We start from the raw sequence: 27,698 nt of genomic DNA, 5'->3' as shown, positions 1-27,698 counted from the left end.
ACAAACTTCCAGCAGACGTGGTTGATAAATCCACAGTAACTGAATTTAAACATGCCTGGGATAAACATATATCCAACCTAAGATAAAATACAGGAAATAGTATAAGGGCAAACTAGATGGACCATTAGGTCTTTTTCTGCCGTCAATCTTCTATGTTTCTATGTTTCTAAAATATATCAAGAACACGTTGGAAATGCCAAAATAATATTGGAACTTATTATCATATATGGTGGGAATGCCAAAAAGCAAGAGAATACTGGGAGAAAGTTAGGCAATGGCAAGAAGAGATTTTAGAGATAAAACTCAAATTGAAACCAGAATTATTTTTATTGGGAATAGCCATTGATAAATAATGAGAAAAGAAAAATATATTTAATGTTATATATTTTAACTGCAGCAAGGATAGCATAGACTCAAAAATGGAAAAATAAAGATGTTCCTACAGAAGAAGAAATTTTATTTAAAATCTTAACATATGTAGAGATGGATAGGCTGACATTAAAGTTAAAGGACAAATTAGATACAGATTATTTTGAAACCTGGAACAATTCTATAATTGGATAGAGAGGAGAACCAAGATTAAAGGCTAGAAAGAATGAAGAAGAAATGATAAATAAATTAAAACTCAAACAGATATTGGAAAATCAATAGTGGGGAAGGGAGCAACCAATATAAATACTGAATAGACTGTCATGTACATTTTCTTTTTTTATCCCTCTGTATTGTGTTATATTGTGATTATATATGTTATGTTTTTAAAAATATTTTATAAATAAAAATAATAATTAAAAAATAAAAAAAGAAGTATGGCTGGTTACTCAGTTTCTAGTCTATGGATGGATTTGAACTTGAGTTTTCTGATTTTAGCTCAACACCTTAACTACTAAGACAATTGATTTAATAAAGATTTGCCTTTTCATTGAGGTAAAAATGTGGATTAAAGCGGTCATTTAAAACATCAAGAATTACCAATTAAAAATTGAAATGTTTTATTTTAAAATGCAATTGTTAACATTATAAATCATAAAAGTCAACTGACTGGCTGCTTTTTAAATAAAATCTGTATTCCATTTATAGATAAGAATTCTTAACACATGCCAAATGGATGGATGGATGGGTGGGTGGGTGGATGGATGGAAGGGAGGAAAATGGTAAAAGAGATTAATCAAACAAGCAAATGGGAACCTTTTGTGAGAAGGCTTCGCATTTCTTCAATTCAGCCTCACAACAAAATTTTGTGAAAGAACTGATTATCAAGTTTTTATGAGATACAGGTAGTTGATTTTTAAAGCTTTTTTTTCATTAGCTGATGTTTATTGTTCAGTTCAGGTCTTATTACAATGATAAAACACTTCGGAAAAAAGATACATGCCAGTAAGCCAGCACTGGAAGAAATCATGGAGAAGATCTCCACAGCCAACATGTATTTTCCCTTAGTGCTTAAATAGGTTGGAATAAAGCACAGCCAAACACTGCAGAAGACCAACATGCTGAAAGTGATGAATTTGGCTTCATTGAAACTGTCAGGTAATCTCCTAGCTAGAAAAGCAGCAGAAAAGCTGATCATAGCCAGGAAACCCATAAAACCCAAAACACAGTAGAACATAGTGACTGAGCCTTCATTGCACTCCATGATGACCTCTTGAGACATTGAGTGTACATCAAAATCTGGATATGGGGGGGAAATTGCCAGCCATATGATGCAAATAGTTGTTTGAGCAAGGCAACAAAAGAGAACAATGAAACTGTCTATTCCTTTCCCCACCCATTTCCTCACTCTAGATCCAGGTTTGGTGGCCATAAAAGCTAGGACCACAACAAATGTTTTTGCCAAGATACAAGAAACTGCCAAGGAGAAGATTATTCCAAAAGCTGGTTGTCGAAGAAGACACACAATCTTATCAGGTTTCCCAATAAATAAGAAAACACAAAGGAAAGAGAGGAGGAGAGAAACTAGAAGAGCATAAGTTAGATTCCGGTTGTTGGCTTTGACGATGGGAGTGTATTGATGTTTAATGAAAATTCCAAACACCACAGCTGTGATAAAAGAAAAGGAAAGAGCACAAATAGCTAAACTGATCCCCAATGGTTCTTCATAGGATAAGAAAGTTATTTGTTTTGGAATGCATGCATCTTTGTCATGGTTTGAATAATGATCTTCTGGACAATGAGAACAGTCTTCCATATCTGGAAAAAAACAAAATAACAATTCTCTGCATTGATTTCATTCATCTAGTCTTAGTGTTGCATAATTCTGAGAGAGAAGTTAGTTATCAACAGTGACATTAGCTACTTAACCATTTTAATGTGAAATCATATTCACTGAGAATTACTGAGGATTAGAGAAAATTTGGGCCATACCCAAAGCCTTTAGCTGTCATGTAATTCATTCTGTCTTGAATATCACATATTATGTATTATCTGTATATCATTCTTAGTTACAAATATGTATGTAATGTATTTTCACAATCCTTTTCACTGTGAATAGCTTTAAGTGCAAGGGAAATTCCACACATAGGGGAAGTTATGTTTTAATCTTTGTACACTACCCAGAATCACTTGTATGGCATTGGTAGTCATAAAAATTCTCTAAATAAATAAACAATACAAATAAATAACCTTGTTAATAAGGTAACTTATTCCATTACTTCTCACAAATATTTACCTTCTTTGTTTGAAATTTTCCCTTCTGGACATGGATGGCAATCATAGCAGCAAAATGGTCTTGATTCCTTCTTGGTCTTGCTATGGCCTCTTTGGCAAGGATCATTACACAAAGAAAGGGGATGAGCCTATCCAAAAATTGATAACATTGTTGAGATTTTTAAAAAGCTTTTACCTAGTGTCTACCTTGCTGGATAATTTATATTTTAGGCACAGAGTGATAACTACTATTGAACTATTATCACAATTTTATTGAAAAGAATACTTGATCTGCAATGATGTTACAGCCACACTTCTTTGAATGTGTACCCCTATGTTTCTTTAACTGGTTCCTGAAGCGAAAGTGTTTTTTATCCTTTGATTTCTTTATCAGATGAATGCAGATGATTTTTGCAATTAATATCATCTACTAGGCAAACCAATCTTAGCAAATTATTATGCCAGCACTATCTGCTGCCCCACCTTCTGTACATGGTGTCATGCCTGTACAAAAAGGCAATGCTTTAATCATGATTTCATGACCATTATTTTGCATATTTTGACCCATCTTGAGGTTGATCCTGTGGCTAAACCCAATCTACTATGTACAGAAACCCACAGTTACAATGTTGTGCATATTTTACCATTCATTTTTCCGTTGTTACATGTGCAAACATTTTCATTTGTAATTTATTTGACGGTGGGGGGGGGGAATGCTTAATTTGCATGTTATTGTAGTCCTTTGAGAAGCAATGTAGATTTGCTACAGTGAAGCCTTTTGTGGTATGGAGATGACAGATATAAAAACTCTGATGTAAAAAGTTTAGCTGATGAATGAAGCCACTTTTGAGGGCATCAAGTCACAAGGGCTATTTATGAAAAAGAAGGTTTGCACCAGAAGCAGAATAACAATGCAGAGACAATAGCTGGAATTTAAATTGGGTCACTTTATTTAAATTAACGTAACTTTAAATAACATAACTTTAAATGTTATAAACAAGTGAAACAAAAGGACCTGCAGAGGCCAATCAAACTAATGGTGCGGAAAATTACGTAAAAAAAACATTCCTTGGCAACTATGGGACATAACTCCTTGCTGAACCAGGTGATGGTAGCCACCAGGTGAAATATGTAGGGTTATGTAAAGTTTGGGGAGGGGGGGACTTTTACATATAAAATATCAGTCTAATTTTCCTGACCAGGGTTTCAGAGTCTATAACTAAGAAAACACTCAGACCTAAAAAAAAACCCTTTTTTTGTAGTAATTTAAGTTTTGTATCTAACTACAAACATGGGATATATAGGAATATTTTTCTGTTCCTAGGAAATCAGCCTTCAAAATCATCCTTTGTTTTTTCCAGAGAAGGAGTTATGAAATACCATATTTTTGGAGTATAAGATGCAAATTCCCGCCCTAAACCCTAAAAGAGGCTGAAAAATTGGGTGTGTCTTATACTCTGAAAGTAGCTTTTTTAAACCATTTTTTTCAGCCCTAATGAGGCGCTAAAGATTTTTATGCTCTTACTGACTTGCAAGCTTTTTTTCATTTCTATTCTCTCCAAAGAAGGTTTTTTCCAGCCCTAAGTCTTTGAAGGATTTTTTCCATTGCTACTTGTTTCAAGGAATGTTTTTTCTAGTCCTAACCAAGGGATAAAATAATGTGCTGAAGCTGACCAGACTAATGATGCTAGCCAGATGAATACCTGGTAGGCAGAGTTTTCCCCACTATTTTCCTCCCCAAAAACTAAAGTATGTCTTACACTCCGAAAAATACAGTACATGGGAATTCAGAATGTTTTAAATGCTGTTTGGATGTGTTTAAATGAAAGAAAATGCAACTAGTCAAACCTCACCTGGTTAAAACGTTTTGGCCACAAGATGGAATTTTCAGAAATGTTGAAGAATTTGTCTGGAGAAGCCATGGGATCTATCCTTCCAACCTGGATCCTAAAAAATGACCGGTTTGGGAATGTGACCCAGTTATTAATATCAAATCCACCAATGAGTTCCCCATTTTTGTCAAATAAAATATTTTCTCCAACACTGTTGTTGAATGAAACTGTTCTTAGGAAAGAATGAAGCTAAATTGCAAAGAAGAGGGAAGGAAATATTTATTTAAGAACCATTCTAATTCTGGTCAGAGTCCATTTTGTGTGGTCTTAGACTGAGTTTCTTAAACAGAGAAATGTACACATATATTGGATGGCATTGTTCTGTAATGGAAGGCTTTGAAAGATGTTAGTAGTATACTTCGTTAAAAACTTTTTTTGCTCCCTTAATGAGTTTCAGAATAGAGGGAAATATATATTTTCAACACAAAGTACTCATGGGACTTGTATTGTTATTTTTCTGAGAAATGGTGAGGAATAGGGAAAGTATGGAATAGGGAGAATATGGAATATGTAGAGCTAGTTTGGTCTGGTATACAAGGAACTGGGCTAGAAAAAAAGAGACTATGAGTTCAAGTCCCAATTTAGCCATAAAAAAACAGCTGGGAGTCCTTGGGCCAACTCATTCTCTCTCAACCTAATTCATCTCAAAGAGTAATTGTTCTGGGCAGGGAGGTAAAAGGAAGAGAGAGTTATGGTAGATAGGCTCACTGCTTTGCATTATTTGCAAAAACAATAAAGGCAAAATAAATAAACATAATTGGATATAAAGATATGACCAACAGGACCATGAACAGCTCTAACACAAGAGCTGATTCAAAGGCAGAATCAATTTCCAAAGTTTTTATGTAACAATGTGCTTCTATTTTATTTATTCATTCATTCATTCATTCATTCATTCTTTCTTTCTTTCTTTCATTCATTCATTCACATACGTATTGGTGGTATACAAAGATATAATATTTATATACATGATACTAGTAAAAGAGAAACATTAGGATGTCCCTTACTGACCTAGAGGTCAACAGTGGATAATCTAATAATTGTATTATTATGAGTTCATTGTTGTTGTTGTTGTTGTTATTATTATTATTATTATTATTATTATTATTATTATTATTAATAATTAGATTTGTATGCTGCCCCTCTCCAGAGACTCAGAGCGGCTCTCCACAACAAAACACAGTACAAATCCAATGATTAAAGACAGTTTAAAACCCCTTATATAAAAACATTCATACATCCCAGACAAACCATGCATAAAATGGAACGTCTCAGGGGAATCAATTTCCCCATGCCTGATGGCAGAGGTGGGTTTTAAGGAGTTTGCGAAAGGCAAGGAGGGTGGGGGCAGTCCTGATCTCCGGGGGGAGTTGATTCCAGAGGGTTGGGGCTGCCACAGAGAAGGCTTTTCCCCTGGGTCCCACCAGACAACATTGTTTAGTTGACAGGACCCAGAGAAGGCCAACTCTGTGGGACCTAATCGGTTGTCTACTTCAGTGTGTGAGCCATAGCAACAAGCTATTCCTTGTGTTCAGGGCACTGGATAAGTTATAGAATAAATGCAGAGAATGTCTGCAATTTTTTGTCTTGAATTTTAGCCAAACCAATAGTTTAATCAACAAAATGTAATTGTGCTGTTAATACGTAATTGCTTCCCAAGTCATCTGTGGTCTTAAGACAGTGGAAAAATGGAACTGGAGGTAGATACGGACCTTATATGTCCTAATTTCCTTTGGAGTGGAGCCTTCTATAAAGCCTATCTGAACTTGCAGCTCTCCTGCATATTTCTACTCTGAACATTACCTGCCACAATTGTTGGTTCTGAAGCTTTGGTCCTCTTCTGCCCACAAGTTGGTTGCAGTTGAGTTTTGATGAATGCATTGCCTCCAAAGCATAAACTACAGCATAGACAGCATTGTATACATTATAACTGTGGCCAGTTGTACTAAATTCAAACACAGATGTTGGAAGGGTTGCCATTTTCTCTTTCCCTGTACATATTGTGCCATATTTTTTATCTAGATCCAAGGTATGAAACAAGCACCTGAATCCATGCTCCCAGAAATTCCTTAGAAATCCATCATGTTCTGCTTCTGTTGGATTTCTGATTAGAAGAAATTCTTGAAAGCCTGGCACCTCCTTTGAATGAACTGCAAAGGATAAAGCATTCTGGAGGAAATTGACATCCCAATCTCTTTGAAGAGATATAGACGTGAAATCCATTTCAGCATTCATGATCCAGACCTTTGTATTCACTGATGTATCCTCCACTTCTGCATACTGCAGTGACATTTTCAAAAAGGTCATAGATTGCATTGTGCCATATAAGACAATCACCTTGGCTGTGCTTTTCGCAATGGTAGAGTAGGTTTTGTGAGTTTCCTCCATGACATCTACAAAGTCACTGTAAAAAGCTACATTTGGGAAGTTTCCAATGAAATCGAAGCAAATTCCCTGCTGAGAAAATATTGGGAGCACCTCTTGTACAAATTTCTCCCCTTGGTCATCGTTCACAGCAAGAACTCCGACCCAGATCCATCTAAAGAATAGCAATAGCTGGAGGAGGCCCTTATGTTGATGGAATTCATTTGGAAACATTTGTTGGAAGAAAATTGCTTGAGTCCCTTTATTCATGATTGGAGCAGAGCCATAAGTCAGCTAAGAAAAATTATAGGGAAGAATGGTCATCCCCATCTTCAAAAAAGCAATGGTCATCCCCATCTTCAAAAAAGAAGACCCCTCTCTTGCTGATAACTACAGACCAATTTCACTATGCTGCGTCCTATGCAAAGTCATGGGATCAATTATAAACCAATCAATTACTCTCCATCTAGAAACTAATAATTTGCTCTCTAACAAACAAAATATCCTGCAACCTACAGCTCCTCTACTGCTCTTTCCTTTCTTACCTTTTACTTTAATATTTATTTATATCTCCTGTCCCTCAAGGCAAAATCTATCTATAGAACCATATAAGTACTAAGTTTACTATTTTGTATCATTGTTGAATGAATATATTGTATTCCTATAATTGAAATATATAATTTAGATAGTTTAGATAGTTAAGATAGTTTCAGATATAAGAATATAAGATTATAAGATTATTAGACTATAAAATTATAAGATTAAACTATAGGATATCAGAGATTGAATAATATTTAACAATAGTTAACAAATATAATAAATTTAATAGTGTTAATAGAGTTGACATATTTACAAACAGTGTTTGAATTTAAGAATTTACAACTTGTATTCCTTACTACCTAAATTTCTAATTTGCTAACTGTGTACATACTTACAAATGTATTTACATATCTACAGTTATTAGACTGAAACAAATATTCCTGTATATATTTACAGTTATTAGACAAAAACAAATATTATTGTCTATTACTTGTGGGATATTACCGATGGTATACTAAACATCATTGTTTATATTTAACTGATATTGATATAAGAAGAAATTATATTAGAAATTGTTTGTTATAAATATATATAGATTTTCAAATATAAAATATTGATAGCTATAAGTTGAAAAATAACAGAATATTGTGTGGAGGATTTGGTGAATGGTGGCTTGGGATAAAATCTTTGATATATTAGAAAAGCAAAACAAAATACTGAAAGAAATGTCAACCGCCAATACAACCACAATGACTATAAAAGGATGCAAAAACAGCAAATAACAGGGGCCACAGGGGGTACATCCCCAGCAAGCCAAAGATCTATTGAAGATCTATTTAAATTAGAGAAAGCAGGGGAAACAGAGAATACAACATTACTACAAATTATGAATTTAACATTAAATACGGCACAAGAAACTATGGTTAAATTACAGCAAATGATGATGCAGAATCATACTGAGTTAAAATCAGATATCTTAAAGTTAAATAATAGTATGAAATTGATGAGAGGGGATATCAAGAAACACAAGGATCAAATCAAAATGGTAGAACTCAAGACAGAATGCAATGGGAAAAAAATAGAAAACGTAGAACAAAACACAATTAAATCTCATAAAGATCTTGAATATCAATTAATAAATCTGGAAATGGATAGGGCATCATATTTCCTGAAGTTCCAAAACATTACAGAAACAAGAGAGGAAGTTATAGAAGATAGAATAGTGGAACTGATAGGAGAAATACTCTAAAAGGATAAAAACAAGGTTAAAAATGAAATAGATGAAGCCTTTAGGATACAGACGAACTATGCCCGGTGCCACCATCTGCCCAGGGAAATACACGTTAAATTTGCAAGGGATAAGGGGTAGCATCCTTATGGTCAAAAGAGGGAAGATTTGGTCATACAAAGAAAGGGAGATTAACATACTAAAGCAGTTACCTAAAACAGTTAGGGAGCAAAGAAATGAATATACATTTTTGGCATCTACTCTAAACAAAAAACACTTAAACTTTAGATGGATCATTCCTGAAGGAATGATCATAAGCTGGGACGGAAAGAAGATTAAAGTAGATACATTAGAAAGAGCACATGAAATAAATGAGCAACTTCAAGGTATAGAGGAAATAACAGAGACAGAAAGTGAGGATAGATTAGAAGGAATGAGCCAAGAAGACAGACAGGAAGAAAAACAAGAGGAAGGAAAGGAAAGGCCCAAAGAAGGGGGAGACCAAGTTCAGAAAGAAGAGGGGTTAAGAACTAGAACGCAGGCAGCAGCGAAAGTTAACAAGTAAAAATAAAAGAAAAAAGAGGAAAACAACTAAAAGAAACAACAAACTAAACGAATGAATAAAGAAATTAAATTGATTTTGATAAACATTAAAGGATTAAATTCCCCAGAGAAAAGAAGAAAAACATATACAAAAAGCAGATACTATATGTCTCCAGGAGACACATATAAAAGAAACAGAAAAAAGAATCTAGAGAATACAAAATTGGGGATATTATATACATCATTAGGAAACAAAAAAAAAGAAAGGAGTAGTAACTTATATTTAAAAAGAAATAACAGGGAAAGAAATTTATTCAGACCCGAAAGGAAGATTTTTAATTACAGAAATCAAATTAAATGAAAGGAAAATAAATTTAATAAATATATATGCCCCAAACAAAAACAAAAAGAATTTTATAAGAAACTACACAAAAAATATTAACATTTAGAGAATAAAAATATTTGCATAATAGGAGATTACAATGGAATTATAGATAAAGATAAAGATCATAGGAAAGGTAAAAATAAAAAAAACAAATAGAACTATGCTGCCTAACACATTTAAACATGTGGTAGAAGAATTAAATTTGACAGACTTATGAAGGCTAACACACCCCAAAAAAAGGCAATACACATTCTACTCAGTGCCAAATGGATCCTATTCAAGAATAGATATGGTATGGGCAAATAGTGAAATGCTACAAGACATTGGAATAGTTGAAATAGACACAAATATTTGGGCAGACCATAACCCATTAGTGGTAACCTGGAAAGGGACTAAAAATCATAATAAAAGATGGAAATTAAATCTACATATATTATTAGAAGAAGAATATAACAAAAGAGATTGGATTTTTATAGAAGAAAATCAAAAACAACCAGCAACCACTCAAAACCTGTGGGATACTCTTAAGGCTTACATAACAGGTATTACTATAGCATACAATATAGAAAGAAATAAAAAAGAAGAAAGAAATATAATATGATAATAGAAAACATTTAAAAAATTAGAAAAGCAACATCAAGAATTACTGGAGAAAAAGAAAATATATGAATCTTTAATGGGTTATAAACATGAGTTAAATCTACTAGACCAACAAGAATATAGTCAGAATATCAAGCTAGCCAGGCAAACATTCTTCAAAAATGCAAACAAACCAGGCAGATAGATGGCACATAAAATTAAAAAAGAAAAGGAAAATAGGATGATACACCAATTAACTGACGTAGAAGAGAGATTACAACATAATGAACAAAAATTAGAAGAAATTATTCTACAATATTATGAGAAATTATATTCACAAGAGGTAATAGATACAACTAAAATAGATAAATAATTGCAACAAAATAATGTGATGGAAATAAATGAAGAAGATAGGGAAATGTTAAATAGAGAGATTACCTCAATAGAGATTCAAAATGCAATTAAAAAACAGAAAGGTAATAAATCGCCAGGTCCGGATGGTTATCCAGGGGAGTATTACAAACACTTTGGAAAGACTATAGAACAACTACAGTTAGAAGTTTACAATGAAGCATTGTTGGAAGCTGAAATATCCGAAACATGGAAAGAGATATATATCACCATGATACCGAAAGAAGGTGCCAATACAAACCAAGTCAATGACTATAGACCAATTGCTCTTCTAAACACAGATTACAAAATCTTCACTTCAATACTATCTGAAAGATTAAAGAAAATACTAAAGAAAACTATACACATTGATCAGAATGGTTTTCTACCATCGAGACAAACCAGGAATAATACAAGAATTGTATTAGATATAATTGAATATTACGAAGCACATCCTGATAAACAAACTGCACTGACTTTTCTGGATACACAGAAAGCTTTCAACAACGTGAATTGGCAATATATGAAAAGATTAATAAAGCAAATGAAATTCGGCTCCAAATTTGAACAGCTAATAGACAATATATACACCACTCAGAAGTCCAAGGTAATAGTTAACAATGGAATAACTAAAACATTCCAAATAAATAAAGGAGTTAGACAAGGATACCCGCTATCTCCCTTATTCTTTATACTGGTACTCAAAACTTTATGAGATCCATAAAGACAACAACATCAAAGGAACAAAAATAAAAAAGAGGAATATAAATTGCAGGCCTTTGCGGATGAATTAGTGGTTTTTTTTAGAAGAACCATTAGAGTCAGGGCAGCATTTAATCGGGAAAATAAAAGAATATGGAGAGATAGCAGGCCTAAAAATTAATAAACAAAAAACAAAATTTATGACCAAAAATATGACGAATAAGCAAACCGAGGAATTAGAAACAAAATTAGGATTTACGTATACGAAAAAAATTAAATATTTAGGAATAAATTTAACCAATAGATGCTCAACAGTAAAAAAAGATAATTACATAAAATTAGTCAATCAAACTGAAGCAGAATTAGGAAAATGGGGCAACTTACAATTGTCCTTTATGGGAAGAATAGCATCTATTAAAATGAGCATACTTCTGAAATTTCTATACCTATTTCAAACCATTCCAATAAAAATGAACTCTAATTTTTTTACTGAATTAAATAAAATAATATCTAAATTCATATGGCAAGGCAAAAAATTGAGGATAAAGATAATAGATCTACAAGATATAAAAAACAGAGCGGGATTCGGAATGCCAGATTGGAAAATATATTATAAAGCAGCCTCATTGATGTGGATAAAAGAATGGATCAATCTTGATAACAAACGAATTTTACAATTGGAAGGCCATGATTTAGAGAAAGGTTGGCATGCTTATCTATGGGATATGGGAGAAAAAACACCAAAATACTTTAATAGACATCTAATTAGACAATCTTTACTTAAAACATGGAAAGAGGTAAGACATACACATTATATAAAAACACCAAATTGGATATCCACAATGGAAGCTCTTATCTGCCCAAATACAATAGAAATGACAAAAAAGATCAAATATAAAGTTTACGATCTGTAAACTTAAAAGCAGGGAAGAATTAATAATACAAAACATAAATATAGATTGGTGGACATATCTACAAATTAAAGCTAGATATAAAAAGGATATGGAACTAACAGGTATAGAAAGAACAATCCAACCACTAGATAAACTACTGACAGGCCCGGAAGAAAAAGCAACATCAAAAATATATAAATATTTGATGGAATATGAAAGACCAGAGGAGATAGTCAAAGGAACAATTATTGCTTGGGAGAAAAATGTCGGCCATTATATATATATATGTATGTATGTATGTATGTATGTATGTATGTATGTATGTATGTGTATGTATATATATATATATATATATATATATATATATATATATATATATATATATATATATATATATATATATATATATATATATATATAGGAATGGGAACAGATTTGAAAGAGAAATATTAAACTAACAAAATCCACAACATACAAAGAAAACCGATACAAAATGTTATACCGTTGGCATCTCCCACCCAAAAGATTAGCCAAAATGCACAAAAATTTCAGCCCAATGTGTTGGAAATGTAATAAGACTCAAAGCACCTTCTTTTATCTATGGTGGTTAAGTCCAGAGACAAGAAAATGTTGGGGAAAAAAATAAAAAATGGGTTGTGTCAAATAACAAATACAAAAATGGAATATACCCCAGAGTTCTTTCTACTGGGTATTATGAGAGGGACTTATCCTAAAAATGTAAAATATTTAAGCTTGCATGTAACAACAGCGACAAGGATTGTATTTGCACAGAACTGGAAAAACCCGCAAATACCTGAAGACAACGAGATCATCAAGAAAATATACGACTGCGCAGAGATGGACAGATTGACAATGGAACTCAATAACCAAAAAGAATCGGACTACTATGAAATCTGGACAAAATGGTACCAATGGACAAAAAAAAGAAACTCAAACTAAACATTGAAATAAAACATCAAGAAATCTAAAGCAATCAAAAGATAATGTTGATAGGAATGTATATATGATGTAGATTCATCTGTAAATATGACCATGTATTGGTTTTTTTTTTTTTTTTAAATAATAAATACATTTTTTTTAGAAAGACCTCCGTATATTAATAACAAAAGATTTAAGTGCCAAAGCCCACTGCAACAACATAGCCAAGAAGGCTTCAAGAGTTGTATACCTAATCCTACGTAGCTTCTGCTCCGGCAATCTCACACTACTTACCAGAGCTTACAAAACTTTTGACAGACTCTCGAATACAGTTCATCTGTTTGGAACCCATTTCGCATCTCAGACATTAACACCCTTGAAAATGTCCAAAGATACTACACCAGAAGAGCCCTTCACTCCTCCACTTGAAATAGAATACCCTAAGAGACTAGACTTTCAATCCTGGGCCTAGAAAGCTTAGAACTAAGACGCCTTAAACAAGATCTAAGTATTGCCCACAAGATCATATGCTGCAACATCCTGGCTGTCGGCAACTACTTCAGCTTCAACCACAGCAACACAAGAGCACACAACAGACTTAAACTTAATTTTAATGTCTCCAAACTTGACTGTAAAAAATATGACTTCAGTAACTGAGTTGTCGAAGCGTGGAACTCATTACCGGAATCCATAGTGTCATCCCCAAACCCCCAACACTTTACCCTTAGATTATCTACAGTTGACCTATCCAGAATCCTAAACATTCAGTAAGGGGTGAGTACAAGTGCACTAGAGTGCCTTCCGTCCCCTGTCCTATTGCTCTCCTATATCGCCTATACCTTTCTTCTATTCCTATATCTCTTCTTCTATTCTTTCATTGATATGTTCTATTACTATACCTTCTTTTCTATTCTTTCTTAGATATATTTTACTATGAGTATCTCCTCTATAAACTTCATCATGTATTTTACTATGTGTGTATATATATATATACCCACTAAAACCCTCATTGTGTATTGGAAAAATAAATAAACAAACAAACAAGCAAGCAAGCAAGCAAACAAACAAATAAAGTATGTTGAATGTGTAAGTATTCCCTGCCCCTCATTCCACCCCGCTTTGGAACAGTATCCATACTGGTGACTGCTTGGAAAATCCCTTCAGTTTTCTTAGCAAGATATCACAAGTGGTTTGTTTATTTCCTACTTTCTAGAGCAGGGCAAATCTAGAGCAGATCGTTCAGTTGGATTCATGCTTAAGATGAGACTAAAAGTTGCATCACCCAGTTTCAAATCCAGTGCCGTAATCACTACATCAAATTGGCTTTTTAAATGGTGTTATCCTTTCTAAATTGTCATTCTACTATTCAAACAGCAGTTGGGATATATCATGGATATACTCATGTATGCCTATGATGATTTTGAACAAATTGGGCTATGTCTATTTTTTCCATGTGGACACAAGAGCAATATGAATGTAAAACATCTGCCTTAGAAGGAAATTGATTTGAACACATACCCTACTGATTAAGGCTAAATTTGGAAGAACACACATAAATACACAAACCCTCTGATATTTCTTTTAAAAATAAAGACCAAATGTTAATGGATGTTTCAGTGCACAATCCTGATAATACAGGTGCATGGAAGCTTTTGAGTTGTTAAGAAGCTTCTTCTCCTTATCAAGTTTATATGCTGATTATGAAATCAATATAAAATCAAAATCTGAATTAATGACTTTTCCTAAAAAATATTGTTTCTTAGCTTTAGAAGAAATTTATTACTTCAGGGAGATGCCTGAAGTAATGAGTGAGTCTTCCCAAATTGAGTTGAGACTGAAATGATGTATTGCTTTGTGATCCAGAAACAGACTCTGAAATGAACTTAGTGTTGTGAGTGGACCACATCTGACTTAGCTAGTCATGGATTTTGAGGACCAGGAGACAGAGCAGTACTGGCATAGTAGGCCAGTGTTCTTGTCACATAAGTCTGAAAGTTAGAATGAAGGGGAGTTGGAGACTGGGGAATCACCAGAAACTGTTGAACCCTCAGTTATGGAAATATCTGAGTCAGAGGATGATGGGGACTTTGAAGATGTTGTGAGCCGCCCCGAGTCCGCGGAGAGGGGCGGCATACAAATCTAAAAATAAATAAATAAACAAACAAACAAACAAACAAATAAATAAATAAAGATCAAGACCCCCTGTTAGATGCAAGAATCAAGAGGATGAGATCCAGCCATGAATATCTTTCTAGGAGGTTTTCTTTTTGGACATTGAATAAATCTATGGGACACTTGGCCACACCTTGTCAGTATATAAGGGACAGGCTGATGGGAAAGGGAGTGTAGTAAACAGCATTTAGCATGGAGGAAGATGCCTCAGAGCTGAGAGAGACCTCTTCTGTGTCCATGGATTTCAGTTCCTGCTTTTTGAATGAGCTGTAATATTCCCTGGACTGTGTGAGTAGTTAATTAAAGAAGGCATATCAGTAGTGGAGATTTATGACTTTATCCTGCCTGGCATCCTGGACTCTCCTGCTAATGAGAGAAACATGGCCAACATCACATTCCTTGCATTAACCCATGTATTGTTCAAGGGTTAACCAATCTTCAGAGAGGGGTGGAATGCAAATCAAATCAACCAATAAATAAATCAATAAATTAATAAATCAATAAATCAATAAATAAAGTATTGTTTTACTAAGAGACTTTGCCAAAGTGTATTTGAAACCAATGTGTGTGGGGTTCTTTATTTCTGATAATTAATCCAGCTAGACAGAACACTTAGTACATAAATGAAACTTAAAACAAAAACCAAGTATTACCCATACCTGCAGATACACAAAATTGCAAATTTTGTGTATCATTTAATTCAAGAATTTTCTCTTCTAGCATAATGTAAGTTGCATGTTTCAATCATACCCTTTCCCAACCCTCAGCTACAAACTGAATCCAAACAACAACAAGAATAGTGAATGGCTTGCTTGGCTCATACTGTGTCATCAACATACTTTACCTGGGAAACTTTATAGATGTCCAGTATGGTTGCCATGTGGAGACAGATATCAGGTGCTCCAATGACTGCAGCTGGATTGTTTTGAATGCCACACTTAAAATTTGGAATGAATCTATTTTGAGCAAAGAGAAGCTCCATTGAGGCAAGGAAGGTCCAGCTTGGACTGAAGTAGCTATTATAGATGTCGAATCCCATGGTGACATTGGGTAAAATCTGGGCATTTTCATTGATTTCTTTTATAGCAAAAACGAAGGCCAGAATGTGTTGGTAACTCTGAAACAATACGCTGCAAGGAAAACTACATGCTGCTTTAAAAGTAAAGTAAAGGTTTCCAAAAGTTTTGATGATATTTATACTGAAATCACGTTAATTGCTGAGCATTTTATCAATTGTATTAAAAAAAAAAACATGACTGGATTAAGTAAATGCAAACTCCCACTTTTGCTTGGATATTTCTGAGCAATCAAGCATTCAAGTAAATCAAGTAAATTGGCATACTTAATTTTGTGTTTATGAAGAATTCACAGTATCACAAACCAGCTTCATAATAAAAGACACAAGAACAGTTTTTCCCCAAATACTGTTACTGTGCCCGCAACACTGTCAAACTATTCACTAAGGTTGCATTACTATTACTATTGGTCCTCTCATCATTCCTATCACCCATCTCCTCCCACTTACAATTGCATGACGATTGTTGCTTGTATCCTTATGATTGATATTGATATTGATTGTTTTCTGGTTGCTTATTTGTTCCCCGTGACAGTCATTAAGTGTTGTACCTTATGATTCTTGACAAACGTATCTTGTCTTTTTATGTACACTGAGAGCATAGATACCAAAGACAAATTGCTTGTGTGTCCAATCACACTTGGCCAATAAAGAATTCTATTCTATTCTATTCTATTCCTATCCTATCCTATCCATGCTGGATGGAAATGAAGGTTTATTTAAGAATATTACTTCTGATAATAATAATGCAAAAAGGAAGAATACAACTAATCTTAGCTAATGTTAGATTAATTTGAGTGAAACACAATCTAGGTGCTTGTTCTATCTCTTGAGTGTTTCTCCTTAGTGGTTATGCTATAGACATTGTTATCAAAGTGTTTTGGTACTATTCATACTATTCATTCAACTGAAGAATGCCAATATTGGCAGAAAGATTCCAAATCTCAATATTAATGTTTAAAAGTTGTTCTGTAAGAAAGATGATTTCCAAGTGTGAGATATAAATCAATATGTTTTTAAAAAAACCTGATTAAACAGATTACTGGAGTTTTGTAGCTATAGTGGAGATTATCTTGAGAAATTTAATTTAATTCAATACTGCAAGCATGCAAGACTTACGCAAAGTCATCAAGAATTTCCAGAGAAGGATGTTGAATGAAAGTAACAGGACTGGAAAAGATATAGACTTGAGAAATAATTCCAGCTATTCTGAGATCTCCAGACTGAACATATTTATGACGAATAGGAAGAGGTTTACTAACATTACAATTGTGATTATAGACTTTACACACAGCCCAGGCATTGATGCTAATAAGGAAACAATAAATGCCACTATATTGCTTGAAAGTCTTCCTTCTGTATACACGTGGACCTGTTTTCACTTTGGCAAGTACATATTTCCAAATCATAGTTCCTGCCATGATTCTATAAATTGTTCCTGAGACAAAACTAGACAATGCAACATGTCAGTGATTAAAGGAACAAACTTGCCAGCTCTGAATGTATGGGAAAGAATTAATAGCATTCTTCATCTTTCTGTTTTCGACACTGATACTTTCAAGGTTTTGAAAAGAAGTGGAGATAATAATGTCTAATTGGATAATTATAAGGTAGAATAGATCATAATGTAGTCATAGTTATTCATTCTGTCACACCTTGAAAAAAGAAAAATTATATATGTTCTATGTGATGTGGGTTAGGGAAAGATAAAGCCCATAGCAGTGGGTCCTCTCCCTCCCCCTCTCTCTCCCTCTCTCCTTCCCTCCCTCCCTCCCTAAGAGAGAGAGAGAGTAAATAACAACCAGTGATAAGCATTGTTCTCCCTTTCTCTCCCTCACTCCCTCTCTCTCTGAGAGACAGAGAGAGAGGGAGGGAGGGAGGGAGAGAGAGAACAATTCTTATCACTGGTTATTACTTACAGCTCACCAACACATTATTAATAACTTACATCCATATAATACAAATAAAATAACACTGCTTTTTCTCAAGCATTAGGCACCAGACCCATAATTGCATAGAGTCAACAAACCAATCTGAATACACTTTTCACAAGCAAGAAGAAACAACAACATGACAATGTTGCTGACATAGGAACCAGAAGTTGCAACAAACATATTTACACCAAAAATTCACACAAACCCTTAGATATAGCTTGATGTTTGTCCTCTAATGTGATACATTCCAACCATCAGCCAGCAATGCCCCACTGCTTTCTACATGGGATAAACCAGTGGTGGGTTGTAAATGATTTTGCTACCAGTTCGTGACACACATGAGAAGAAGCCTCCTGCCCAGGTAGGCGGAGCCACCCAAAGCTGGTTCTACTGGTTCAAAGAATCAGTCTGAACCAAGACCAATTCCCCACTGGGATAAACATCAAACTTAATGAAAGAGCATTAATGGACAAAGGTTTAACATAGGGACTTCAAACAAGAACAAAATAATATCTTAATATTTCAGTCTTCCAGGTTACTTCATTCCATAACTCAAAATAGTTATTTTAGGGGGGGGGGAGAGACTTCACCAAAGGATTGCTGAAGTCACATGTATTCTGCCACACGAATCCCAATGACCGATTAGGTCCCACAGAGTTGGCCTTCTCCGGGTCCCGTCGACTAAACAATGTCAGTTGGTGGGGCCCAGGGGAAGAGCCTTCTCTGTGGTGGCCCCGACTCTCTGGAACCAGCTCCCACCGGAGATTAGAACTTCCCCCACCCTCCTTGCCTTCCATAAACTCCTTAAAACTCACCTCTGCCATCAGGCATGGGGGAATTGAGGCATTCCCCTCCCCTCCCCTGGGCCTATACAATTTATGTATGGTATGTCTGGTTTAATAATGGGTTTTTTAAATGTTTTTTAAATTTATTAGATTTGTTGTGAATTGTTCTGTTGTATGTTGTGAGCCGCCCCAAGTCTATGGAGAGGGGCGGCATACAAATCCAAATAAATAAATAAATAAATAAATAAATAAATAAATAAATAAATAAATAAATAAATAAATAAATAAATAAATAAATAAATAAATAAATAAATAAATAAATAAATAAATAAATAAATAAATAAATAAATAAATAAATAAATAAATAAATAAATAAATAAATAAATAAATAAATAAATAAATAAATAAATAAATAGATGGATGGATGGATGGATGGATGGATGGATGGATGGATAGATAAATAAACAAACAAACAATCAAACAAACAAACAAACAAACAAATAAAAGGCTTGGGCTATCTCAGGTCTCAGCTAATACAATGGATTTTTAATATATTGCCATTGTTAATTTAAAGTAATATCATTTGTCTCAGATGACAATGAATTAGTAGTAGTGACCATAATATATATTTGCAGAACTGCAGAAAAAGCACTTCCTGCCAACCAGCCTTCCATTAAGGACCTGTATACCGCACAAGTCAAAAAGATGACCATTAAAATATTTTATAGGACTTATATGAATGAATTGTTACTGCATTTGATGAAGTTGTTTAAAGATATATTTCAAAATCATAATATTTTACAGACATGGAAGATTTCAGAGATTGTTACCATCCGAAAAATGGACCATGATTTAAAGGATGTGGGATAATATTGTCCTATTAATCTGGCAAATCAGGATTATAAAATATTTATGAAAATATTGACAAATCGAATTGTAAATATTTTACTGATAATAAATGAAGAGCATCAAGATGGGTTTGTTAAGGGTAGGAAGATAAACAAACCAATAAGAAATGTAGTAAATGTGTTACACTATGCTACTGTTACCAAGCATTTTGGAGGGATTATCAAATCCTTCCAAAATGCTTTGAAAATGTTTAAAAATATGTTACAACAGGCTCAACTAAAATGCATTCCTAAAAAAAGAAAGAGGACTGGAAAGTCCAAGAGGACACCAGTATAGCTTACGAACGAGGTAAAGGAGGTTATTGGAAAGAAGAAAAAGGCAGGTCCTTACAGCTTTGTGGAAGGCCTGTAGAGTGGGGAGATTACAGACCTCTGGGGCAGCAGTTTCCAGAGAGCTGGAGCCACCACAGAGAAACCCCTTCTCCATGGCCCCACCAGTTGGCATTGTTTGGTTGATGAGACCTTGAGAAGGCCAGCCCCATATTACAGCATTATCTCTAACAATAAAACATGGATAGATCACAAAGGGACAAATATGACCAAGAACATTAAGTTTCTTAGATAAGGTGACCAGATTTTAACATTGGTAAAAAGAGACACCATTGCCCCGGGGGGGGGGGGGGGAGGTTTTGTGACAAAAAGCATCCTGTGGCCTAAAATAAGAAAATGAAAAGTGAAAGACCATAGCTCAGATTCAGAAAATGAAATTTATTCAGGAACAGTTGTCAACAAGATTATTTTAAGCCTTCTTTCCTACCTCCCACATTTTCGTAGCTTTTTCTGAAAATTAAATGTTTGCCCCTCCCCCAATGTTTTTTACACCAAACTAGACAAGGGAAGAGAGCAAAATACAGTAGCTTGCCTGTTCTGCTTTACCGGAGAGGGGCAGGCTCGGTCTCTCTCTGTCTCTGTCTCCTGGGCAAGCACAAAGCAATACCCTCCTCACTTTGCTGCCTCCCTTATATTCCCCAAGCTATTTTACATTTCAATTTGGCAAGTAGAATCTGTGAGGTGAGTGGGGACTTGGAAGCCACGAAGACGGAAGCTCAGCTGATGATCGGCCAATGCAGAGGTCCTCCTTTCAGTGGAAGCTGAGCTGCCGTCCGGGCGTGATCACCCAGCATCAAAGGATGAAGAGCCGGTCCTTCCATTTCCGTGGCGTTCAAGCTGCCGACTGGCAATTTTTTCATTAAAAAGCAGGACTTTTTAAAAGCAACATGGGATGCCGGACAAATAGCAAAAAAGCATGACTGTCCCACTGAAAGCGGGCCGTCTGGTCACTTTATTCGTAGACAAATAGTTGCAAATACTACAGAAAGGAAATGGGCTGTCCTTCAGCTGTTTTATTTCTTTTTAGTCATTATTTGCTGCCTGTTGTTCAGCTCAGGCTTCAGTACAATGATAAAGCATTTGGGGAAAAAGATAAAGAACAATAAGGCAGTACTGGAGGATAAGATGGAGAAGATCTCCACAGCCACCATGTATTTTCCTTTGGAACTCAGATAAGTTGGAACAAAAGACACCCAAACACTGCAGAAGACCAACATGCTAAATGTAATAAACTTGGCTTCATTGAAACTGTCAGGTAACTTCCTAGCATAAAAAGCTGCAGAGAAGCTGACAATTGCTAAAAAGCCCATATAGCTCAATACACAGCCAAACATGATGCCTGATCCTTCATTACATTCAAATACAATTTCTTTGAACATTGAGTGTACATTAAGTTCTGGGTATGGTGGAAATGTTGCTAACCATGCTATACAAATTATGGTTTGAATAAGAGGGCAGGAAAAAACAATGGAGTTAATAAATCTTTTCCCCACCCATTTCTTCATACTGGATCCAGGCCTTGTAGCCCTGAATGCTACCACGACAACAACAGTTTTGGCTAATATACAAGAAACAGCCACTGAAAAGATGATACCAAAAGATGGTTGTTGAAAGCTACATGTGATATGATTAGGTTGCCCAATGAAAAGAAGAACACAAAGGAAGCAGAGCAAGAGAGTGATGAGAAGTGTGTTTGTGAGGTTCCGGTTGTTGGCTTTGACAATGGGAGTATTTCTATATTCAATGAAGATCCCAAGTACCAAAGCTGTGATAAAGGAAAGAAAAAGAGCAGAAATACTCAAGGTGATTCCCAAGGGTTCCTCATATGTTAAGAAAGTAATAACCTTTGGAATGCATCCATCTTTTTTCTGATTTGGATAATGGTCTTCTGGACAGTGATAACAATCATCTTGGTCTGAAAAACAACATGGCAAAGTGTTAGCTCTGAAGCAATGGTGGATTCCACTTATCTTCCCTACCAGTTCACGTTGCGTTGGAAGTGTGCATTTTGTGCATTGATATCATGTTGGATAAATGACCTTTTGTGCGTGTGCAGAGGGTTCTTTGCCATATGTTTTCAAGGAGTGGCAACTGGAGGACTGGTTCACATTGCTGATGGTTTGGTGAGCAGGGGCAAATTTCTGCTACTGGTTCAGGTGAACAGATCTGAACTGGTAGCAACCCACTACTGTTCTCAATATCACAAGTGAAACATGAAAGGTTACTTTCCACTGTTCTTACCCAATTTCTGTGAAGTTATGCTCAACACTTATCAAAAAGAAAGAAATTTAATTGATTAAAGGGAACTTTAAAATTTCCCCCAACTTTTGACAACACAAGCTTGCATTACTTGTTCTTTTACCATGTTTTAATAAACTAATTGCTGTGTTCTAGTGCATAACATTTGCATTTGTCTTCTATATCCAAATTTGTAAGTATTATAATAGAAGGAAATAGAATACATATATGTATTTAAGATATGTGTGTGAGGGTTGGTATAAATATATTATACCTATCATACACACATAAGAGGGTTTCCAATGTACACATATCTACCCTGTTTTCCCAAAAATAAGATAATAGGGGAAGAGCCTTCTCTGTTACTGCCCTGGTCTTCTGGAACCAACTCCCACCAGAGATTAATATCTCCTCCACTCTCCTCAACATTCTACACATGTTGAAAACCCACTTATGCTGGCAAGCCTGGGGCTGTGAGCGATACTTTCTGTTCTGGCCAGTAGCATGAATAAGGGATGATTGAATGTAAATTATATTTGGTTTTATTTTTTTCTATTTGTTTTTATTCTTCGTATTGGATTATTTTAATCTTGTTACTATTTTATAAACCACCCTGAGTCCACTAGAAGAAGGGCAGCCTATAAATTTGATAGCTAAACAAACAAACAAACAAATAAACAAGCACAATCAGGCTTTTGAGTGGCATGGCAATTATTTCAGGATTGAAAAAAAATATAAGACAAGGTCTTATTTTTGGAGAAATGTGGTATATATGCATTTTTATATGTACACAATATTTTAGACTAAAATTATCCACACAGAAGCTACATATGTAAACAATCTATTCATAACATCAAGTCTTTAATGCATTGAATAATTGGGGTCATACATTAATCTATACATGTTGAAAGAAAGATACAGAAAATCCATTTCTACTGTTCAGTTGTCCAATTTCCATGTACTAGAATAGTATTTGAAAATGATAGATGCACAAAAATATTAAACCGTTCTCAAAGTCAATTTATATGTAATATAACAGATTTTAAACATGAAAGAAACTAGCTTGCAAGAAAATATATTTGTATGCTTTAAATTTTCTTGCTTAAGGAGAGGGTTGGACTAGAAGACCTTCAAAGTCCCTTCCAACACTGTTATTCTAAATATGTCATATCTTACCTTCCTGGTTTGAAATCTTCCATTCTGGACATGGGAAGCAATCATAGCAACAAAATGGCTTCCCTTCTTTCTTCATTTTGCTGTACCCTTTCCAGCAATGGTCATTACATATAGAGATGGGTTGTGCCAATTCATAAATGAAAAGAGAATGTTTTAACATGGATAAAGCAAAAAAACACTTTGAAATCTATACCAGATCATGTAATTTAGAAATTGATCAATGACTTGTGATGGCATGACCCAGTGGCTTCATTTGAACAGAATACTTGGTGCACTCTTGGTCCAATATCGAGGGAGATGATTAAGCATAAAATAGCAGTGAGAATTAAATATTATGTTGACATTTATTCAAAAAGCTTACACCTCTACTTTTCATCAAATGTTATGTGGTGCTGATTGTAACTCACTGAGAAATTGGTGAAACCCCCCCCCCCCATAATAATAGAGGACAGACAGTCCTCTATTCATTCTTTGGGACCATCATACAGTTGGGTATTAGATCAGTGCGAAACTTGCATGAATAAAGCAGACTCTTTAATATTCTTCATTTTCTTGCAAATAGAATTTAGGGCACCTAAAACATCATTCAAAGAAGATTTCATTATACAGTATGTTGTCTTAACATTGTTTTATTTTTGACTTCTTTGTCACTGAATGTGTCGCATATTCATTTTTGTAAAGATTAAGATAAAAGATTTCTGACAGTCTCAAAATGGGAGAACAGTGCAGTCAGGCGGTAGGGAAAGCAAGTAGGATGCTTGGCTGCATAGCTAGAGGTATAACAAGCAGGAAGAGGGAGATTATGATCCCGCTATATAGAATGCTAGTGAGACCACATTTGGAATACTGTGTTCAGTTCTGGAGACCTCACCTACAAAAAGATATTGACAAAATTGAACGGGTCCAAAGACGGGCTACAAGAATGGTGGAAGGTCTTAAGCATAAAATGTATCAGGAAAGACTTAACGAACTCAATCTGTATAGTCTGGAGGACAGAAGGAAAAGGGGGGACATGATCGAAACATTTAAATATATTAAAGGGTTAAATAAGGTCCAGGAGGGAAGTGTTTTTAATAGGAAAGTGAACACAAGAACAATCTGAAGTTAGTTGGGGGAAAGATCAAAAGCAACATGAGAAAATATTATTTTACTGAAAGAGTAGTAGATCCTTGGAACAAACTTCCAGCAGACGTGGTAGATAAATCTACAGTAACTGAATTTAAACATGCCTGGGATAAACATAGATCCATCCTAAGATAAAATACAGAAAATAGTATAAGGGCAGACTAGATGGACCATGAGGTCTTTTTCTGCCGTCAGACTTCTATGTTTCTATGTTTCTATGTTTCTATGTTTAAAAACAATTACGCTTTTTCCACAGAAAGGTTCAGGATGCTGTGTGAATCGATTTTAGTTTGAGTGGTTTGAGTTATTGCATACAGTGCAGTGTTCTGTTTTAGTTTTTACATTCTGATATACTTAACTCTCTGGTAAGGAGGTTCCCAGAGTTGGCTGGTGGGTGGGCAACCATGCAAATTGAAGCAATAAAATAAAGAAAAATAAACATTATTCTCCCCACCATTCAGCCCAGTAATAGGCTGTTGGTCCACAGGGGTGGGGGAAGCAGTGGAGGTAGTACGTTTATGCAATATTAATATTAATAGGGTTTTTTTTAGTGCCCTTCCTTCTCCAGTTCCTTAGTATGATCCTTAATTACTTTTAAAATAGGAAATAATTAAATAGTAAATTTACCCATAAAACTTAATCATTTTAATCATTATCTAGAACTGAACTTTTATAGCAATTAAAGAAAATTGAGCTATTTGCCTAATCTGTTATCATACTGAGCCTTGTGGGTTCAGTACAAAACCATAAAATGTTATTGTGCTCCTCAACAATAATGCTGTCTATCATTTGTCCTTTTTGTGGCTATTTAAATAATTTGACTTAATCAACTGAAAAAGAGTCCAAGCACCTATTTGAAAACTTATCTTGGTTGGTAAGCCACTCCCACCCAGTCACATGACCTTTAAGCCACATCCACACAGTAAGCCACACCCACAATGTTGTAGTAAGTTTTTTTTTTGCAGCCCTTCACTGATTCAACCTTTGATTGATAAAAGCATCCTTATTCTTAAATACATGAAAATAGATTTTACAATTGAATATTTTTAATGTCTGCCAAAATTATTCAGTTGCAATGAATTGTAGTGTTTTCCCAGGTGAATATTAACAGCTTGATCTTAGAGTCATCTGAGCAGAGAAACCTTTTCATAGTTTTTAAAAAAACCCAGAAAGTCCTTACCTGATTAAAACTTCTGGGCCATATAATTGCATTCTCACAAATGCTAAAGAATTTATCTGAAGAAGCTATGGTATCCAACCTTCCAACTTTGACTCTAAGGAAGGACCAGTTTGGGAACGAAATCCAGTTAATAATATCAAACCCACTAATTGATTCTCCATTCTGATTAAAGGAAATATGTTCTCCCATACTATTGTTGAATGAAACACTACTCAGGAAGTGATGAAGCTGGAAGAAAGGAAGAAACAAAGGAAAGATTTTTGCTGTGAGCCACCCCGAGTCTGCGGAGAGGGGCAGCATACAAATCTAAATAATAAATAGATAGATAGATAGATAGATAGATAGATAGATAGATAGATAGATAGATAGATAGATAGATAGATAGATAGATAAATAAATAAATAAACCTGTTTAAACCAAAGTTTTCCTAGATCTCTCTGTTCTACATATTACCTGCCAGAATTGTAGATGCTGAAAGTTCTCACTATTCTCTGCTTTTCTTTGCTTGGGTCTAGAGGAACGCATTGCTTGGAAAGCATGTGCCACAGCATAGACACTATTGTATACACTGTAGCTGTGACCTGTCATGCTGATTTCAAACACAGATGAAGGAAGGGTCTCCAGCTTCTCTTTTCCAGAACAGATCCTGCTAATCCCTTCATCTTGTTGAGAACTTGGAAATGAACAATGGAATACATGTCTCCAGAAATCTCTAATAAAACCATCATGTTCATCGGAGTGCAGGTGTCTGATCCGAAGAAACTCCTGGAATCCAAAGACTTCTTTTGAGTGGACTGAAATGGATAAAGCACCATGCAGGAAATGCAGGTCCCAAAATCTGTGCATTGAAATGGATGTATAATCTATTTCAGCAGACATAACCCATATTTTGGTCTTCTTTGGAATTGTCTCCATTTCTGAAAACTGGAGAAGCATTCTCAGAAATGTCATTGTTTGAATTTTACCATATAATACCATCACATTGGCTGTGCTGGTCATGGTAATTCTATACAGTTTGAGTCCTTCCTCCATCATATCTGTAAAGTCAGTGTAAAAATTCATAGTTGGGAATCTTCCTATGAAATCAACACAGATGCCATACTGGGAAAAAGTGGAGAGCACAATCTTTATAAATTTCTCCCCATTGTCATCATTCATTGAAAGGACTCCAATCCATGTCCACCTGAAATGCAATAACAATTGAAGAATGCCCCTATACTGATGAGCCTCATTTGGGAACATGTTTTTAAAGAAAATACCTTGAGTCTCCTTGTCCATAGTTGGAGCAGAGCTATATGTCAGCTAAATGAAATGAAAATAGGATCAGCAGAACATTTGGAAGTGAATCTACATTTTGCTGTTTCCAAAATTATTCCAAATTATATCTGAAATCCAATCAAAGTTTTAATCTGAATTTGCGTGAATAAAACATATATACATTTATTCCAAAGGTGCTTTTCCTAAAAGCTAACTTAACTTTCTTATTTTTTTTAACCCTTTTGAAAATGTTTTGTTTCTCATCTGAGAAGCTTCTTTGGTTCTAGATGAATTGAAGAAGCTTCTTGAATGATACAGTAAGCATTTTTAAAGGGAAAAATCCAAGAAATTCCAGTTGCATTTGGAAAAAGCACCATTAGGGCAACCATAATCTAGATGATTGAGATCTACATAGACAAT

General features: G+C 34.8%; 2 protein-coding genes across 2 annotated transcripts; both read right to left on the bottom strand.

Moving 5' to 3' along the window:
- Nucleotides 1-1,285: 1,285 nt before the first annotated feature.
- Nucleotides 1,286-17,595, bottom strand: LOC139154194 (vomeronasal type-2 receptor 26-like). Its single transcript, XM_070728625.1, has 6 exons — nt 17,465-17,595; nt 16,115-16,286; nt 6,339-7,193; nt 4,497-4,724; nt 2,666-2,792; nt 1,286-2,187 (listed from the first exon to the last, which is right to left on the bottom strand). The coding sequence occupies exons 2-6, from the start codon at nt 16,250-16,252 to the stop codon at nt 1,286-1,288; spliced, it is 2,250 nt and encodes a 749-aa protein (XP_070584726.1). The 5' UTR covers nt 16,253-16,286; nt 17,465-17,595.
- Nucleotides 17,596-21,315: 3,720 nt separating this feature from the next.
- LOC139153598 (vomeronasal type-2 receptor 26-like) lies at nt 21,316-27,299 on the bottom strand. The gene is made up of 4 exons (XM_070727739.1): nt 26,475-27,299; nt 26,017-26,249; nt 23,717-23,838; nt 21,316-22,217 (listed from the first exon to the last, which is right to left on the bottom strand). The coding sequence occupies exons 1-4, from the start codon at nt 27,297-27,299 to the stop codon at nt 21,316-21,318; spliced, it is 2,082 nt and encodes a 693-aa protein (XP_070583840.1).
- Between the last annotated feature and the right edge of the window lie 399 nt (nt 27,300-27,698).

Source organism: Erythrolamprus reginae, chromosome Z (genome assembly GCF_031021105.1).
Source record: "Erythrolamprus reginae isolate rEryReg1 chromosome Z, rEryReg1.hap1, whole genome shotgun sequence".
Taxonomy (NCBI): Eukaryota; Metazoa; Chordata; class Lepidosauria; order Squamata; family Dipsadidae; genus Erythrolamprus; species Erythrolamprus reginae.
The sequence above is the reverse complement of the archived record's forward strand: the minus strand, read 5'-3'. Positions and strand labels throughout refer to the sequence as shown.